Source organism: Oryza brachyantha, chromosome 1, assembly GCF_000231095.2.
Source record: "Oryza brachyantha chromosome 1, ObraRS2, whole genome shotgun sequence".
NCBI classification, from domain to species: domain Eukaryota; kingdom Viridiplantae; phylum Streptophyta; class Magnoliopsida; order Poales; family Poaceae; genus Oryza; species Oryza brachyantha.
The window spans coordinates 10,027,491-10,045,627 of record NC_023163.2 but is presented as its reverse complement, the minus strand read 5'-3'; the positions used below and the strand labels follow the sequence as shown (position 1 = coordinate 10,045,627).

General features: G+C 42.4%; 2 protein-coding genes across 2 annotated transcripts; both read right to left on the bottom strand.

Annotated features, from left to right (window-relative positions):
- Nucleotides 1–2,960: 2,960 nt before the first annotated feature.
- Nucleotides 2,961–8,551, bottom strand: LOC102714795 (importin subunit alpha-1b-like). The gene is made up of 11 exons (XM_006645799.3): nt 8,173–8,551; nt 7,925–8,021; nt 7,220–7,311; nt 6,872–7,003; nt 6,594–6,779; nt 6,347–6,513; nt 6,184–6,262; nt 4,357–4,488; nt 3,941–4,068; nt 3,509–3,843; nt 2,961–3,426 (listed from the first exon to the last, which is right to left on the bottom strand). Exons 1-11 carry the CDS (start codon nt 8,383–8,385, stop codon nt 3,395–3,397), a joined length of 1,593 nt encoding a protein of 530 aa, XP_006645862.1. The 5' UTR covers nt 8,386–8,551; the 3' UTR covers nt 2,961–3,394.
- Nucleotides 8,552–10,830: 2,279 nt separating this feature from the next.
- On the bottom strand, nt 10,831–13,317 carry LOC102714521 (probable acyl-activating enzyme 1, peroxisomal). Its single transcript, XM_040520069.1, has 2 exons — nt 13,117–13,317; nt 10,831–12,380 (listed from the first exon to the last, which is right to left on the bottom strand). The coding sequence occupies exons 1-2, from the start codon at nt 13,315–13,317 to the stop codon at nt 10,839–10,841; spliced, it is 1,743 nt and encodes a 580-aa protein (XP_040376003.1). The 3' UTR covers nt 10,831–10,838.
- Between the last annotated feature and the right edge of the window lie 4,820 nt (nt 13,318–18,137).

Genomic DNA, 18,137 nt, shown 5'->3' with positions numbered 1-18,137 from the left:
ATCGAATCCTTGCAAGAGCATATTTGTTCTTATTTTTTGCAAGCCCGAGAAAAAATCAAAAAAAATATGCTCTTACCCTGGTCTCCTAAATGAAAGAGTGAAACTGTGACCACTGAACTAAGCTAATGCTCGTGATTAAACAATTACATATGATATACATATATGTATCAACATGCGGTTTAATCATAAAATTCCTGGGCAACGCGACAAATTGCGCTTATAGAGGGCAAAAAGGGATTAAATGCAAAATTCACCGTGTCGTCGTTTACGGCCGTTGCTCGCAACCGAGTGACCATTTGTCCCACGTCACCTTTCCATCCTCCTAGAGAGCGACAGGAGGTTAGTTTTGTGACTTTTTGAAATACAAAATTAAATTTGTAAATTATTTAATAAATAAAATTCAAAATTCAAAAAATTCGCTGCTTGACTATGCCCAACGGAGGCGGGGCACACGCCATGCGGGCATTGGGAGAATAGAGGCGTTGACCAGACAAGCTACCCCTACTCCTTCCGTTTCATCTTCGCCTTGTTCCGTTTATGCCAAGACCATATTGGAGTCTATGAACATAGGAAATTAGCATTGGGCGTTTGGGTTACCGAAAATTTCGGGTCAGTTTTCTCATGTTTCTTAAATTTTGGGTTTTCAAAATCAAATACCCAAAATTAATGAAAAAAATTCTAAGACACAATATTTCGGGTACCATAAAATCGGGTTCAGGTTTCGGGTTACCCGTTATAACCGAACAGTGCTCAACATAAAAAACAAATATTCTATAGGTCATTTTGCACAAAAAAAATAGTAGTGATTCAGTGTCATTTTCCTAACAAAAATAAACCAATATTGTTTTAACAACATTTTAGTTGTAAAACCGCACATATTGTCTCAAGTCACACATTAAATAATTAAAGTTCATAGCCATCGAAAACACATTTTATCTCAATTCTCAAATCAGAACATAAAAGCACCACAAAAAAAAATTAATCTCAAGTCACTAGCTCACACATTGCCACGTTGGTAGTAGAGTTGAAGTTGCTTCACACATTGCCACGTTGGTAGTAGAGTTGAAGTTGCTTCATGTTTGCGTCGTATGTGTCTTTGATGTGGAGGTTGAAGTAACGGAGCAGGGAATCATTGCTCTTATCAGGTATTCGGGTATTTCAAGTATCGGAGACATAAACCCGATTTACCCGAAATAATTTCGGGTTTTCAAGCTTAGAACCCGCAAATACAATTCGGGTTTCGGGTTTTGGTTCTTTCAGGTTCGGGGTTAATTTTTTTGGTTCGGTTTTCGGGTTTCGTGTTTTGTGCCCAATGCTATAGGAAATAAATGCGTTGAGATTTAATAAGGTCTAGGAACAGGACAGGTGAAAAATGAAATTATTTTGGACGGAGGGACCGGTTCTCTTTCACCTTTTTATAATCTCCTGTGAATATCTGATCCTATTCCTATGGATGATCGGTATTTGCTTACAGGGGCGTAGCGTGGGGGTAGTTTAGGTGGGCCTGTGAAATCGGTCCATTAACATGAACCCCCAACTACACGGTCCAGCACAAATAGAAATAGAAGCTAGCTGTCTGAACAAGCGCGCACGCGCTGAAGCAGCGGCGAGCCGGCGACGACGCCTCTCTGCGCTGCGCCTGTCGCTGGTCGCCCGCCCCGCCTCGACCCCCGGCGCTCGACGCATGCGGCTAAGGTCCGCATCCCCGCCACCGCCCTCCTGCTTTGCCCTGCCGCTGCGTGGCGGTGGCCCGCCGACTGGTGCTCGCCTCCCCGCCTGCGCCTGGCGCCAGCCCGCCTCGCCTCGCCGCTCAACGCCCGTGGCTACGAGCCTACGACCAACCGCCCGCCGCGCCCGCCGCCCACCGGTGAATCGGTGATTATGGCTAGCAGCCGCCCAAGCCTCACTGGATCTCAAATTTCTCCTCTCTCAGGCAGTAACTAGTAAGCCTCCCTCTTTATTTCAGTCTAACTGCATTTTATTCTCTCTTTGTTTTTTTACAAGAAATCCTAGATTATATTATTTGCAAATTTCACACTTGCTAGTTTCTCAAATTAATATGCTTGTGATAACCTGTTGAATCATTGCTTAGTGACATATTACATATATTGAGCATGATATCTTCTCCAAAATTAGTGATAAAGAGAATAAATTATTTCATGGCTAAGGGCAAGTGTAGACTAAAGTCTAAATAGTTGCACTGTAATATCCTATTTATATATAACATTTGTTGTATTTGGCTATCTATGTTATAATATTTGAACATTTTAAACTTGTTAAGTTACTCGATTATCGATGTCATGTCTATATTGTATCATATTTTAACCAATTATGTACTCATATATGTTATTGTGATATTCAATTTTTTTACATCGCGTTTACTTATGACGTTGGAGTTTGGATAGGACTACTCAGCCGTTGCCTAGTAGTCTCTCCATCCTAAATGTTTGACGTCGTTGATTTTTTATATAAGTTTGACTATTCGTCTTATTTAAAAAAATTGTAAAATATGTAAAGCTATATATATACATAAAAGCATATTTGATAGTAAATTAAATGTTATAAAAATAATTAATAATTATGTAAATTTTTTGAATAAGATAAATAGTCAAACATGCATAAAAAAGTCAACGACGTCAAACATTTAGAAACAGAGGTAGTAATTAGTATTTTCTTTGTACAAAGTCACCATTTCATTATCTTCTCAGTTTACTTCACCTCTGTTAGCATGACTTGCTCACTGAAAGCCAAGAGCGAAGTGGTTGAAGCAGTGTACCCCCTTTGTATCTACGGGAAATAAACACTCGACGCACGTCCGAGTTGTTCTGATTACTTCTGATCGCAGACACAGTTGCTCAAAAGCTGGCGAGGTTTGTTGGTCATACTACCCAGGGTAGAATTCCTGGGTCCGACTCTCATCGGCATGCTTAGCAAAAGAACAAGGATTAAAAGCATCTCAATACCCAAGTCTAGACGTGGTAGATCAGACAACGGTAGACGAATATACTACCGGGCATACATGTGTTCTCATGATCAACAATGTAAGCTATAGCTATACAGCATCCAAGTTCGTTCTCTCTTCTTTACCTCCACAGAAAAACCGAAGCTTACGCCACTGAAAGGAAGGTAAACGTAATAGCTAACCCGACAACACGAGCAACAAGAGTATGCCCTTGTCTGACCAATTTCCAGTATCCGTCCCCTCATGTCGACACAAACCGTAATCCAGATGCACCAACCAATATCTATGTACACAAGGCACCCGAGCCACACAAAAAGCAATGCAGCCAATTGCCTTACCCTGACCCTGTCTGTGCTCTTATCGGGGGGACAACACTGACTGCTGACTCGGATAACTTGACTCCCCGATTTCGAGTATCCCTGAACCAAACAGCTATGGAGCATTTCCACCATGCGAACCGGGCTCTGTTAACGAAAATGAGAATAAAAGGGTCAAAAGAACTCCAATGGCTGATCAGTTCCAATCATTAGATAATAGAGAAAATACCTTCAACGGAATCAAAGAATAATCCAAGAGGTGGTTCAGGAAGAAGATAGGGCGGTTGGTCATCTTCGTCCTCCCAGTATGACCCAAGCATCCTAACTGCCATCTGATATATCTCAACATACTCATGGTTCTGGAGATTCTCAATTTTGTCCACGCCACCGGCTTCATCAACCATCTGCACAAACCTGTTGATATTACAAGCTCCCAACTTCTTCCTGATCTCCCCGACCCTCAAAATCTTATCAAGGCCCTCCAAACAAACTAACACTGTTAGGGCATCTTTGTGATCAAGTAAATCACAAAGCGTCTTGATGCACCCCTGATTAGCAAGATACCTGGCAAATAAATTATTTGTTATTAAAAAAATTTGCTAATTAGTTGCATAGAAATGAGCAAAAGCATATATACATATTGGTCATCAAGCTAACATACTCTATCTGATCGGCTGTCCCATGAGATGTGGCATTACAAATTGCCCAAGCAGCCTCTTTTCTGACATCAAAATCAGCATTTTGCAACAGATGCACTAGAGGAGCAATCATGTTTGCATTGATCACAGCCTGCAAATAAATGATTGTATGTTTCAGTGGGGTAGGTATACGTTTCAAGTTACTATTTACCAGTGCTTTTAAAATAATATGACAGGAAGTAGACTCGCTTGAAATTAAAGATGGTGCTTCTATTACTAAAATAGAGGTACTAATTTAGTGATATGTTATACTTTAATAAGGATAAGATCTCATAGTACTAATGAAGGCTTTCCAACAAGGGGATATATTCTCGAACTGCTAATGATGCGATTATTATAAGCATATTCTCATTTTTTTTTTCATGGTGTACATACAAACCTGAATCTGCTCTTTGCTTCCAGCCGTGATGTTTGAGATTGTCCAGCAAGCTTCTCTCTTGATGCTTTTGTTTTGAGTTGTTGTCAAAAGATTGAGAAGACCGGGAAGTGCTTGGGGATTACCAACAATATGCTGTGGTAGGGAGAAGAAACATTAAGGAAGGATAAAACAAAATAAAATTAATCAGTAGTAGATGTGCATGACATGACACGATACGGATACTTCAGAAGTATGTAGTAAAAGAAACAAAGAAAACTGAAGAGCTATAAAAAAAACTCAAAGGAGTACATAGATAGAAGAGAAAGAGTTTTACTCCCATCCTTCCTTTTTTATCTCGAGGTACCAAATCGTCTCTCACCATTCAATCTAGCTAAGTAGGATGTGCACTATTGGATCCAACGATCAGAAACGATTTGATATCGCGAGATAGTAGTACCTCGAGGTACAAAAGGAAGGATGGGAGTAAAACTCAAAGGGAAAAACTACAGCAGCAATACTGATATTGATGTTGTTAACTAGGGTACAACAAATATAAACAGAGATGAAATGTGGGCGTCTTTTCCTAGTAACAAACACCACTATGAGCAGAAGGATATGGATGGAAAAGATGCATGTGTTGGCCAGAGTAACATTAACCTCTCAGTGTACTCAACAGATTTCTCTAATGAAAGGACTTCTTTGATGAGTTTGATCAAACATCAGTAGTAATGGGGTAAACCTAGTGAGAAGGGTTTAGTAATAGGTACTGTGCACTTACACAGCGTAATTTAACCAAACATCAACGACATCATTGACACCAATAAATGTTCTTGAATGGACAATACAGCGTTTCCTCTGTATGACATTTAGAAGAGAATAGAATTGCTTACTCCTATTTACCGTTGCAAATTTTAAACACGCAAGCCCAGCAAGTATTTATGATCCACTTTGCAGGCAAAATATGATATCTCAAATTTCAGAGATGCACATATGCAATACTAAAGTCTGGAAATACCAGGTGAAAATTGGGTGGCAGTGAAATTGGACATGTTATGACTTTAGATGAGGATACAACCAAATGAAAATAAAAGCATCGATTTCTTAAAAAGCATGTTGAACTATGAATTATTGGTACAAATTTTATAGTTCATACACATAACAGAAAGAGTAGATTTAGCAAAACTACAGATGTTTTAGCGAAATTGTTGCAAAACCACAGATGTAGGCCACAATATCGCAACATCAGTGATTTAGCATCAATGCTAAAAAAAAAAAAAACTGCTATTTGCATGGTATCCCAAAACTACAGGTTTAATGCGAAATTTACCATAAAACTCAGATTTCATTTCAAAGTCCAACTAGGACAAGAACAGGAGCATCAGATCTAACCCTATAATTTTGCACTTTGAAGTAAATTCAACGCTAAAACTATAATCTTATGATACCATGACTCAAATCTATAGCGTTGTGTTCAATTCAGTACTAAATCAATAAGTTTCATGGTATTGTATACTAAATCTGTAGTTTCGCAAGTAATTTTATCCAGTATATGCAGTTTTGTAAAATTTACTCTGATAGGATAAGTGACACAGTAGATAGATAACAAATGTACCAAGAAGATATGGTTGATAAAAATCTAGGGTAAATGCTATTTAGCATGCAACACAAAGTGTGCTTTTTCTCATAAAAGTAAACAAGTTAATTGAAAATCAGCCAAAGGTTCAAACATAAATACATCTGGTCATATATTTGGTGCGCAATTTGTTAGAGCTTAAGAATAGATTAGTTAGCAGGTCAAAAAAGATTCACAAAAGATAAAACCACTGTTGGAAAAGAGAAAAAAAGAACCTGAGTCTGCTTTTCATCCCCAGCTGCAATATTACCAATCGTGCGTACAGTAGGAATGAGCACCATAACTGAAGGATGACTGAATCAATATGTAGTAGTTCATACATTAGTCCTCCATATTAGATCTATCAAATGAAAAGACAGAACAAAAAAAAAAGCTTACTTAAGAAGCTCAACAAGTCGGGGGCACGCGCCAGTATCAATCATAGCTTGGGTTCTGTCATAAGAACCACCATTAGTCAAGTAAGAGAGTGCCCAACATGAGTTCGTTAGGATCTCCTCATCTTGAGAGAGGATGAGCTGCTGCAGTACTGGAAACGCAGATTCAACCTGATTAATTCAGACAAAAGAATCACTCAGAACAAAAGACAAGAAGTGAAATCAGTACTACATCAGAGGTACCAGCATACATGCTTGAAGTCAGGTGGTGGCTGGCCAACGCAGAAGTTAGCAATTGCCCAGGCACAATTCCTCAGCATCGAGAGTTTAGAATGCTCATTGAGCTGCTGCAGTAGTGGTAACATTGCACCATGCATAAGAACCAGATCACGGCAATTTGTCGAGTCCCCAGCCACATTTCCCAGGGCCCAGACAGCCTGAAAATTCAAAACAAGATAACCCCATTAAACCCCCCCATATGATACAGACAATATGACATTCAGGCTTAGCTTATCAATTGCTTCCATGCCTGTTCACGAATATCCTCATTTGGTGAGCTGAGGAGTTTCACCAAGATGGGCAGAGCACCATGTTCAACAACTGCCATTGTGTTGGCTGCTGTTCCTGAAGTAATGTTGGTGAGAACCCATGCAGCCTCAAACTGAATGCACAAAAAGAGAGGCTCAGAGAATAGCTAGCCCTTAACATAGTAATCAATAATGTAAAGCGGCATGCCTGCATTGTTAGGTCTGTGGAGAAACGGTAGTGTAGTTTTCAGTTTTCCAGCATGCAGTCAATTTGCTTTGCTCATTACTTATACTTTGTTCTTAGCTGTAACCGAATTGTTGACTGTCAATTTGCTGTAATAGCTACATACCTGGAGATGGGGGTACTCCTCCCTGGTGAGAAACTCCACAAAGCGAGGAACCACTCCAATTCTAATCACCTCATCAATTGGAGGACTGCTATCTGAGACATTTATTTATTTATAAATTATATCAGCTCACGAGAACTGTTAACATAAATTAAATGCAGGTTCAGCAATTGAAACCGAACAGCATATACATTGAACAGAATTACATGAACCACAACTATTAATTGATGTGCAGGTTTACAAAACCAGGAGAGTTTTTGCTACAATGTTGTTCAACGCAGCTTCAGAAATGAAATCAAACAGCATAAGCAATGAATAAAAATTCCATGAGCCCCCGATGCTTAATCGCAGTACAATTTCACAAAATCAAACAGCATAAGCATTGAACAAAAATTCCATGAGCCCCGATGCTTAACCGCAGTACAATTTCACAAAACCCAACAGCATAAGCAGTGAACAAAAATTCTGAGTCCCGATGATTAACGGCAGTACAATTTCTCAAAACCAAACGGCATAAGCAGAGTTTTGCTGCATTTTTGTTCAAGCGCTTTCAGCAATGAAATCAAACAGCACAAACATTAAAAAAATCCATGAGCCACGATGATGAATTGCACTATAATTTCACGAAACGAGGAGAGTTTTGCTGCAAGTTTGTGAAAAACAAAAGAGTAATTCGATTTTAGATGGGGGAGATAGATAGCAACGCACTGCCGGACAGCATCTTCCTGATCTGCATGGTCGCTTCCAACTGCATGCTGCTATCATCCGAGGACAACGCTTCCATCAGAATCGGCAGGCTCTCCAACTTCGCAAACACGACCGCAAAAAAAAAAACGATCAGAAAAAACCACGAGAAATCAAACCCCAACAGGAAGCCGACCACGCGCGCACCCACGGACCCACCCACCCACAAAATCGAAGAAAAGAGGCCCAGGCCCCGTCCCCCCAAACCTAACCTTCTTCTCGACGGCCGGCGAGCTCGCCGCCTGCGGCGACCCGTCGGAGGCGGCTGCCGCGCGCCGCCTCTTCTCGTTGAGGGCGCGATCGCGGTTTTCCTTGCGGATTTCCACCGTGATGACCTGCCGCCGCAGCCGCCCCACGTCCCCGTCCACCGAGGCCTTGTAGCTCTTCTGGCGGACCTCCGTCCGCTCGCTCGGCCGGAGAGACATCGCCGACGCGCCCCGCTGCGAGCCGAGGGCTCCTCCAGAACCCTAGAAAAACCCTAGTAGAATGCGGGGGGGAGAGGTGGACGGGAGCGCTGCGGTGCTCTCGAAGCTTCGAAACAGGGGAGAGGGGAGGAAGGAGACGGTTGCTGGCTGCTGGCGCTGGGTGCCGCGAGCTTTTATTGACGCCGAGCGGGCGGGAGGCTTCCTCTTCACGCACCGGACGGAGTCTCGCGGATGCTGAATTTGTTCAGTTTTTTTAAAAAAAAATTAATAAAGTGGAAGCGCGTTTTAGCGTTGTATCGAATTTTGATGGAACTGTATGTGCTGCCTTACCAAAAATTTGGTGAACTTTTTAAGTGTGGGAACTTCCAAAATTAGCAATGATAAAATTGTAGTATCACCAAGGTTCGCTAATGTCAAATTTTAGTTGGATTGAAAGTAGTGAGAGTAAATGGGGTGATTATTTTTCTTTTTTATGGAAAAGTCAAACTGGTATATTTGCAAATAAAAAATAATTTATGAATAAAATTTTTATAGATGTATTCTTAGCAATATACTTCCTCCGTTTCATATGTAAGATGTTTATTTTTTCCTTGCCTGCAATGTTTGACCATTTGTCTTATTTAAAAATTATGAAAATATCATTTATTTTGCTCGTGACTTACGTTATTATCAAAAGAATTTTAAGCATGACTTATCATTTTTTATATTTATACTAAATTTTTGATTAAGACGAATAGTCAAACATTGTAATAAAAAAAGTCAAACATCTTACGTTATAAAAAGAATATAGTAAAAAATAAAATAAAAAATAAAAAAACCCTAAATAACTCCGGCGAGCTGAAGGTCACCATTGCCAGGGTCTAGGGGAGCGCGCGCAGGAGGATCAATGTCGAGATCACCGTCAAGTAGCTAGCTCCAAGACAGGAGCATCCGTGTTATTACTAATCTATGGCCATGGCACGAAGGATAAGAGCAACGCAAATCATCTTGCCTAAGATATCTCAATAACTACATGCTCTACATGATCTATCTACCTCTGTTTCATATGGTAAGACTTTCTAATATTACTTAAATTCATTCATTAATAAATATATATAATTTATATATATATCTAGATTCATTAAGATTCATATAAATTTAAACAATATTATAAAGTCTTACATTGCGAAACTGAGTGAATACATATTTTGTTTTCCTAAGGTTTAACTATCTTTATGTATGCAAGCATGAAGCATGCATTGATCTGCTAGCTGCATCCAAATAAATAAAATGATCATCTTTGCTGTGCTCTTGATATTTGTCATGTTCTCATGTGTGATGTACTGATGTGCCTAGGGTTCATGAAAATGTTTGGCCTGCCAAAGCCGCTGTCTTGGAGGTTTTATGCCATACTCAGAAGTTAGTTGTTATTGAAAGTCTACTTTATTAGTAGAAGTTAGTACAAGCATAACTGATCTTCTGCTGGAGTGCTTGTCTGTTATACTGGTATTGTGTGGTTTCTGTCTACTGTTCAGGCTCCTAAAAATATCAATCCAATTTCATGTGACTTTCAGGCTTGCTGGTCAACTGCGTATAGTTTTCAACCTTAAATCAAAGAGCAAGGAAGATGATAGGCGTACAACTCACCGATGACGGCAGTGGCGGCACTAGTAACAGCCGAACTTAAAACAAGCGCTCGTCGGATTAGGATTTAGGATTGGTGATGGTGGGAAGGAAGCACACTTACTTTATTATCGCTGCAACATCTCTAGTTTTTTTCTGCTTTATGTCAAATTAAAATCCATGTGTCATCTGCATTGCCTTTACTGTTGTTATTATGCAGTGCAGCACTACAGTGATAGGGTGACTTGCATTATTTTATAATGCTACCGTGCCCCGTGTGTGTATATACTGTGTATTGTAAATCTGCAATTCAACAGAGTAATGCCAGCTTAAGTTCTTGCACTGTGCCATCAAATCTCTTGCACGGTTGATAGTTCTTATATATACAATCTACACTGTATAGGTGTAATGGTATTCGTAGATTTCACCTTTGGTCTCAACTGCACAGTAGCAAGGAGAATTGGTTTTACTAGTGTTTGGTGTTTTGCTTTATGAAGAGGTGGATTAATAAAAGGAGGGGATTCAATTCATAGGTGGTTTTAGATTTGTAGTGAATTTACCTAAACCCATCGAACCTGGCCTGAAACAGTTTCTGGCCTAGATTAAAAATGGACCTGCCGAATAAGGCCTTAAGCAGGTGAATGAAAAACGAGGGACGTGTATTATATAAAATGATAGTACGTATGTGTTTATAAAATAATATACATATTATATAATAATTTATTTATTTATATCTATTAATTTGACTCATATGCAAAAACGAGGGAGGAATTAAAATCCCATTCCCATCGTAATCGACCATGGAACTGGAAGAGACATCACACATGTGCGCCTCGGATAACGCGTGCCGTTCAGAGTTTGCTCCTCCCAGCTGCTGTCCCTGCCGGCGACCGCTTGGAGGAGGATGAGGCGGCGGCGCGGAGGCTACCCATGGCCTTGGCTCGCTCCCGCAGCGCCAACTTCTGCACCTTCCCCGTCGCCGTCTTGGGCAGCTCGTCCACCACCACCACCGCCCTCGGCGCCATGTACCGCGGCAGCCGCGCGCGGCAGAACGCAATCAGCTCCTCCTCCGTCGCCGCCGCCGCCGCACAGCCTCGTCTCAGCTTGACGAACGCGCACGGCGTCTCGCCCCAGTACTCGTCCGGCTGCCCCACCACCGCCGCCTCCTCGACGGCCGGGTGGCTGAACAGCGTCGCCTCCACCTCGATCGTGCTGATGTTCTCGCCGCCGGAGATGATGATGTCCTTGGAGCGGTCCCGGACTTTGATGTACCCGTCCTCCTCACGCACCGCCAGGTCGCCCGAACGGAACCACCCGCTGGCGAGCGCCTCCGCCGTCGCGCGGATGTCCTTGTAGTACCCGCTCATCACCGTGTTGCCACGGAGCATCACCTCCCCTACCGTCCGCCCGTCCGCCGGCACGCTCCGCATTGTCGCCGGGTCCTTCACGTCCGCCTCCAGCCCGAGGTGGTGCAGCCCCTGCCGCGACTTGATCCGGGCGCGCTCCTCTGCCGGCAGCGCGTCCCACTCCGGCTTCCACGTGCACGCCGTCGCTGGGCCGTACGTCTCCGTCAGCCCGTACGAGTGGATCACCAGGAACCCCAGCTCCTCCATCTGGAACAGCACCTGCGGCGGTGGCGGCGCGCCGCCGACCATCACCGTCACCTTCCTACCTCCCGGCAGAAGCCGCCGCTCGTCCGCCGTCGCGTTCACGATCATGCTCAGCACCGTCGGCGCGCCGCCCATGTGCGTCACGCCGTGCCGCGCCACGCCGTCGAAGATGCTCGCCGCGGTCACCCTGCGGACGCACACGTTCGTCCCGCCCTGCGCCGCCACGCCCCACACCAGGCACCACCCGTTGCAGTGGAACATCGGAACGGTCCAGAGGTACACCGGCGTCGCCGCCATGCCGTTCAGGAGCACAGAGACGAGGCTGCTCAGGTACGCGCCCCGGTGGCTGTAGATCACGCCCTTGGGCCTCGACGTTGTCCCGGAGGTGTAGTTCAGGGCGATCGGCTCGTTCTCGTCGGCTGGCCACCGGATCTCGAAGTCCGGCGACGATCCGGCACTTCCCAGGAGGGCCTCGTACTCGAAGTCGGCTCCAGTGATCTGGAGCTTGGCATCAGGCGGTGATGGTTCGTCGTCGAGGAGCTCGCTGATCAGAACCAAGACGGGAAGCCTGGCTCCGGCTTCCGAGACGAGCCCGAGGGCCTTCCGGGCGACGCCGAGCAGAGCGCGGTCGACGAAGATGACCTTGGCCTCCGAGTGACGCAGCAGGACGGACGCCATCGCGGCGTCGAGGCGCGAGTTGAGCGTGCAGATGACGGCGCCGGCCATGGGGATGCCGAAGTGCAGCTCGCACACGGCAGGAATGTTCTGCGAGAACACTGCAACCTGCACATCAACGACACGGCAAAGATGCACAGTTGTTATGCGAGATGGATTTTCATCTATACATGTAGGGACCCCATACATGTATCATCATCTCATTTTCTTGCGTGTCACCTAAATATTTATTAAATTTTTTTAAAAAAGATAAACTAACATTAGATGTATCACTATATAAATACACAATTTTAAATTCAAGCTATAAAAGTTATAAAAAAATGGACTGAAGTTAGTATACTCACATTCACAAATTATAGTTATTATTTTTTTATAATTTGTCTTTGTGAGTTTGCGTGTTTGTTGAGCATGTCATATTAATCTACTCCCTCTGTCCCAAAAAAACTAATTCTTCAGTTTCCGTGTCCAAGGTTTGACCATCCGTCTTATTTGAAAATTTTTTAGGAAATTAGAAAAAAATTAGTCACACGTAAAGTACTATTTATGATTTATCATCTAATAAAAACAAAAATATCAATCGAAAAATAAATTTAAATAAGACGAAGAGTCAAAAATTATAGGTAAAAAGTGAAAAATTGGTTTATTTTGGGATGGAGTGAGTATCTTATAAATTTTTTTAAAATTTTTTTGGTAGGTGACATAAGAAACAGAGTATATATGCCCTCCAGAGACAACAACACTTTTCCGTTGATACGTGCTATTGCAACTGCAACACACGAGTCACTACGATCAAATTAGAACATTGTACATGAAATTTACCGTCGCAGTGGCACACAGTTCATACCACGTCGTGGCGCTGAACGCCGAGGCCGGCGACGGCGGCGGCGACGCGGAGGCATCGCGCCCGCGTCTCCCGCCAGGTGCGCGCCACGCCGGCGGAGGCCAGGACGGCGAGGCGGTCGGCGTACACGAGCGCGGCGCGCTCGAGGAAGCTGATGGGCGTGAGCGGCGCGTGGTTGGCGGGGCAGAGCACCGCGCCCTCCATAGTCGGTCGATCGATCGCACGCACGCGCACGCAAGAAGCTGGCAGGCGATCGAGAAGCAGCCGGAGCGAGGAGTGTGCTTGCTGCTGCTACGGAGTGCATGGGCGCGGCCGATTTTATAGCGGCGGGCGGCGGCATCCGGATCCGGATGAGGTGAAGCGGCTTAGGAGGGATAGGGTAGTGTGTAGTGTGTAGGGTGGTGAGGTGGTGGGTGGGGGAGGCTTGTTGTTAAGCCGCAGAGTGCAGAATCATTGGGCCGTTGGTTAGTTTTCTAATTCATTCAGCGGCGCGGCCGCCCGCCAAAGCACGCATATTTCAATTTCGATACTTAAACTAGCAATGCCATTGTATCAGTCTTAGATACTCCCTCCTTAATACAGTACACCTTCGTCTTTTAGACTTTTTACTTAGGTTTATCAACCAAAATTTTAATTTTTAACCATAAATTTAGAGATAATTTTAACGTTTTTTATTACAGTTTATTTTTCGGCTTTTGTTTTTAGATCGCTAACCACACGTATATAAAGTTTTATTTAAATTATTCTCCACTCATAGATATGTCGTTTGGTTTATTCTCTCCATAAGCCAAAAGATAGTCACCTATGTACAAAGCATTCGAGAACTTTTTCTTTGAACAATTAACACAAAAATTTGGCTCTAATTATTTCAGCTGGATGTAACAAAAAAAGCAATCTAAAATAATTTATAAGTAAAATCTGCATCCACATCATAAAATGTAGGAAGAATTCCTCATATGCAACTCCAAATTAGCCTATTCCCTTATATACATATCAAAATTAGCTCTTTCTTTCTATTCCACTAGTTGAAATTTGACCACCCTTAGGGCCACTACCGTGACTCCATTGGCTCACCACTGTGAATGTTATGTTAGAAAGACCTATTTGCCCTTACAGTCGGCCATACTCACCACCATGGTGACTCCTCTCTCTACCTCATGCACGAACACGCAAGCTGAGCCCGTCCCTGAGGCCCATTGCCGAGCCCAACCCCAACGTCCACCTCGAGCCTAACCTCAACGCCTGCCAGCCGGCCGAGGCCACCCCTCCACCTTCCTTCTCTCTCTTCCCGTCCTTGTTTCTCTCTCTTATGACCCTAACGCCGTCAGCCCGCTTAATTGACCTATAAGCGGGTTGGCGGATCGACCCATTTACACCCTTAGCAATGGCGTTAGGGTCATCGCTAATATAGCTATTTGATATGAAAAATCATTTATTTCATTAGCTATTTGATATTAGTATGGAGAGGAAGTTGGTGCGATGGCGTTAGGGTCATCGCTAATATAGCTATTTGATATGAAAAATCATTTATTTCATTAGCACATATGATATATTACCTTCGTTCCATATTATAAGACATTATGATCTTGTCTATATTCATATGTATGCTAATAAATTTAGACATATATACAAAATATATACATTAATATACGAGTGAATCTAGCCAAACCCAGAAAGTTTTATGATATGAAACAGAAGTAACAAGGAGCAATAGTAGCCGTCCCGGGCGTCTTAGCCACCGCATGAAGCTGCAACAGTCATGGCTACCACAGGAGCGGCAACCTCCGTCTCAAGGGGCAGCAGCAGTACGTAGCTCCCGCGGACACCACTGCCTCAAGGGACAGTAGCATGCAGCAGCTGTCCAAGCAGGAGTCTTTGATGTGGCTGTAGTTCCCAGCTTGCCACCATCGTCGTCACGGTCATCGCCGAAGACCGTAGGCACAAGAATAGGAGTTTAGGGTTTAGGGACGACTGGTGTGCTTTGTGTGAGTTTTGATCTGATTTCAGTTCGGCCATGTCCTCAACTTGGGCCAAAGAGCACCTTGGTCATTTATGTAAAAACTAACAACTAACCAAATCCTATCAATAATGATGAGCTGGAGTCATCCTATCAACAGTGGCGCACGAGGGTGAGCAAATTTCAATAAGTGGCATAAAGGGAAAGAGCCCTTAAATTTTAAGTGGTATATAAGGGAACTGGCTAATTTAGGGTGGCCTATAAAGAATTATCCTGACTGGATATATGTTTCTAATGAGAAGTAGATAATGAAAGATTTTAATAGACGTTTTTAAATGAGGGGCGATTAGAGATGTGAAGGTGATTAGGTGTCATATAAGAAAAAAAAAGTTTCACTAGATGTTGTTAATAAAACAAGTTTTATTCTTTTAAAAACCACTAGAAATAGTTGTATTTATGCATAAATTTTAAATATTCATAATTATTATATTTGTGCATTCGTGACATCATAAAAAAACAAGATTTCAATTATCATGCATGTTTATACTTCTCTAAAAGAGAGGAGTGTAAATCTGTCGGCACATCTACTAGTATTGGGATTTTTGTAAATTAACTATTCAAGTTCATAATAGTAAAAATAATCAAATCTAAACGGACAGTCACATATAAAATTAAATTAAAGTTAGCTATATTAAAAGGATGGGTAACATATTTATGGAAAATACTCTCTTTGTTTTATGTTTTACAAGTTTATCCTACGTCAAGCATTTTTATGTTTTACAAGTTTATAGAAAAAATATAGTGACCTTTTCAACACAAAATAAATATATTATAAAATATATTCAACAATAGATTTAATAAAATTATTTTAATGTTATATGTATTTTACTTTTTTTTAATAAATTTGATCTAACTTACGTATGTTTGACTTAGAATAAACTTAAATTAAGTTACAAATATGAAATGGATGCAGCATAGGATTAAATATTTATGTAGTAAAACATAGCTATTTAGCTAGTCATAAATATTGTAATAAAGCTGGTTTAGTCAACAACTCGCACTATGATCCAGCTTTCCGCAGGCGGCTGTCCAATTAAGAGGAAGGCTAATAATATAGCCAACAAGCTAGATATAAAACTTTTTATAGCCAGTTCTTAGTTCACCCATATACTAGTTAGCTCTTCATTATTAATGCAGAACTCATATGTCACTCTCACCGAGTTTCTTGGTTCTTGTACCTGAGCTGGCTACAAACTTACAGCCTATTTATCCTCTCTCCTCCACATAAACATTTAGCGAGCTTATAGGCTGCTGTTATACTCGCTCTAATCGTCGTTCCGTCGACAATACTGTTGCCCGAGCTGATAAAAAAAAGACGAAATTCTTGTGCGGCTGTGTTCCGTCACGTCCCATCCGCTACCCTGCCGAGGGGACAAAAGAGGAGGAAGGGCCCACGCGGTTTGTACACAGTCGTGAGTTCATTGCATGCCATATCGGATAAACTGAGGACGTGGCAAGAAAATGAAGGGAAGAGAGGAGCGCTGTTTCATTGCAACGAAACGCTCCTGGTGGTGTTTCCAACAAGATGAAATTCAAACGAAATTGGAATGAGGTCGTCTGTTTCATCCGCAATCCAAAATTCCGATCCCGTGTGTCTTTCTCTCTTCCCCCGCCACGGCGCTCGTCCAAAATTCCGCTGCTGCCTCTATCCCGTGCGATGCTCCTGCCATTCCCGCGCTCACTTCTATTTCTCCTGTCTGTTGCTGTGCTGCTCCCACATATTTTCTCCTGCTGCCACCTCTCTGCCTTTCCCATGGATCCACGAAATCAAGAGAATGCCTCTGGTCAGGGCATGCCTCCATTTGTGGAGGCGAGTTCGGGGCATCGAAGTTCTAGCGATGGTGGAAAAAAGGGCCGCAGTGGATCAACCCAGTGGAATCGTGCTGCCATGGATCATCGGGAATCTCCACCGGAGAGTTTAAGGACGCCGGCATCACCACTTCCACAGCAAGGCACTGGTCGTGGCCTTGCTCTGGAGGCACCAACGGCATGAATTTCTCGCCCCAGAATCCATGGTCTGCACCGATGGAAAGTGTGCAGAATTTCATACATTTTGTTATATCAGTGCACAACAACATCTCACAGTTTGACATTGCATATTTCCAATCAACCGAACTGATTATGGGCGGTATTGTGATCCTAGGAGAAGATCTCAACAAGATAACTGAAATGCAAAAGGAGCGTAAAGTGGAACGTGAAAAGGTGTCACAAAACCCAGCTTGAAATCTCAAAGACAAACCTTAAAGCTGCAAAGGAACAAAAGGAGGCAAGGCAGCTTGAAGTTTATAATTCAATACTCAAACAAGATACAACTAGGGGGTGTTTGTATTAGTCCCTAGTTATATCAGATGTTTGGAGACTTATTACAAATAGTAAACGTAGACTATAATAAAACTCATCCATAATCTTGGAATAATTCGCGAGACGAATCTAATGAGTCTAATTAATCCATGAGTAGCCTATGTGATGCTACAATAAATATTTGCTAATTATGGATTAATTAGGCTCAAAAAATTCATCTCGCGGATTAGCTCTCATTTATGAAATTAGTTTTTTTATTAGTCTATGTTTAATACTTTAAATTAGTGTCTAAATATCTGATGTGACATGGAGCTAGACTTTTTAGCCCCATCTAAACAATCTATAACATGACTGAAAATGAAAAGGCTAGGGCCTAGGAGAGAGAGGACATTGGAGAAGATGGAGCTAAAGTTGTTTGCTGATGATGCCATTGGAGAAGATGTGGAATATGGAACAATTCTGTAGATGAGATTTAGTATTCCCTTAGCAAGTATTATGAACCAATTTATAATGACATTTATCTTTTGAAAACTTGTTCAAAATTTGCTCGATCGTGGTATGAATGCAACAGTTGTGTGTTCCTACTGCTGGCTATTTTTTTTCGTACGAGTGCAATTGTTGTTTCCGCTGCTGCATGTTTTTTCTAGTGTGAATACTACTGTTTTTAACTGAACGTAGCACATAACTGAACAATGGTCAATATTTT

Excerpts from the sequence above, each read along its gene's own strand:
- LOC102714795 (XM_006645799.3), bottom strand. The coding sequence starts at position 8,385 with ATGTCTCTCCGGCCGAGCGAGCGGACGGAGGTCCGCCAGAAGAGCTAC. Across the intron at positions 4,489-6,183 it reads GGGATGAAAAGCAGACTCAG|CATATTGTTGGTAATCCCCA; the intron begins GTTCTTTTTTTC and ends TCCCTACCACAG. Across the intron at positions 4,069-4,356 it reads GAAGCAAAGAGCAGATTCAG|GCTGTGATCAATGCAAACAT; the intron begins GTTTGTATGTAC and ends ATTTATTTGCAG.
- LOC102714521 (XM_040520069.1), bottom strand. The coding sequence starts at position 13,317 with ATGGAGGGCGCGGTGCTCTGCCCCGCCAACCACGCGCCGCTCACGCCC. Across the intron at positions 12,381-13,116 it reads GCGTTCAGCGCCACGACGTG|GTTGCAGTGTTCTCGCAGAA; the intron begins GTATGAACTGTG and ends GTTGATGTGCAG.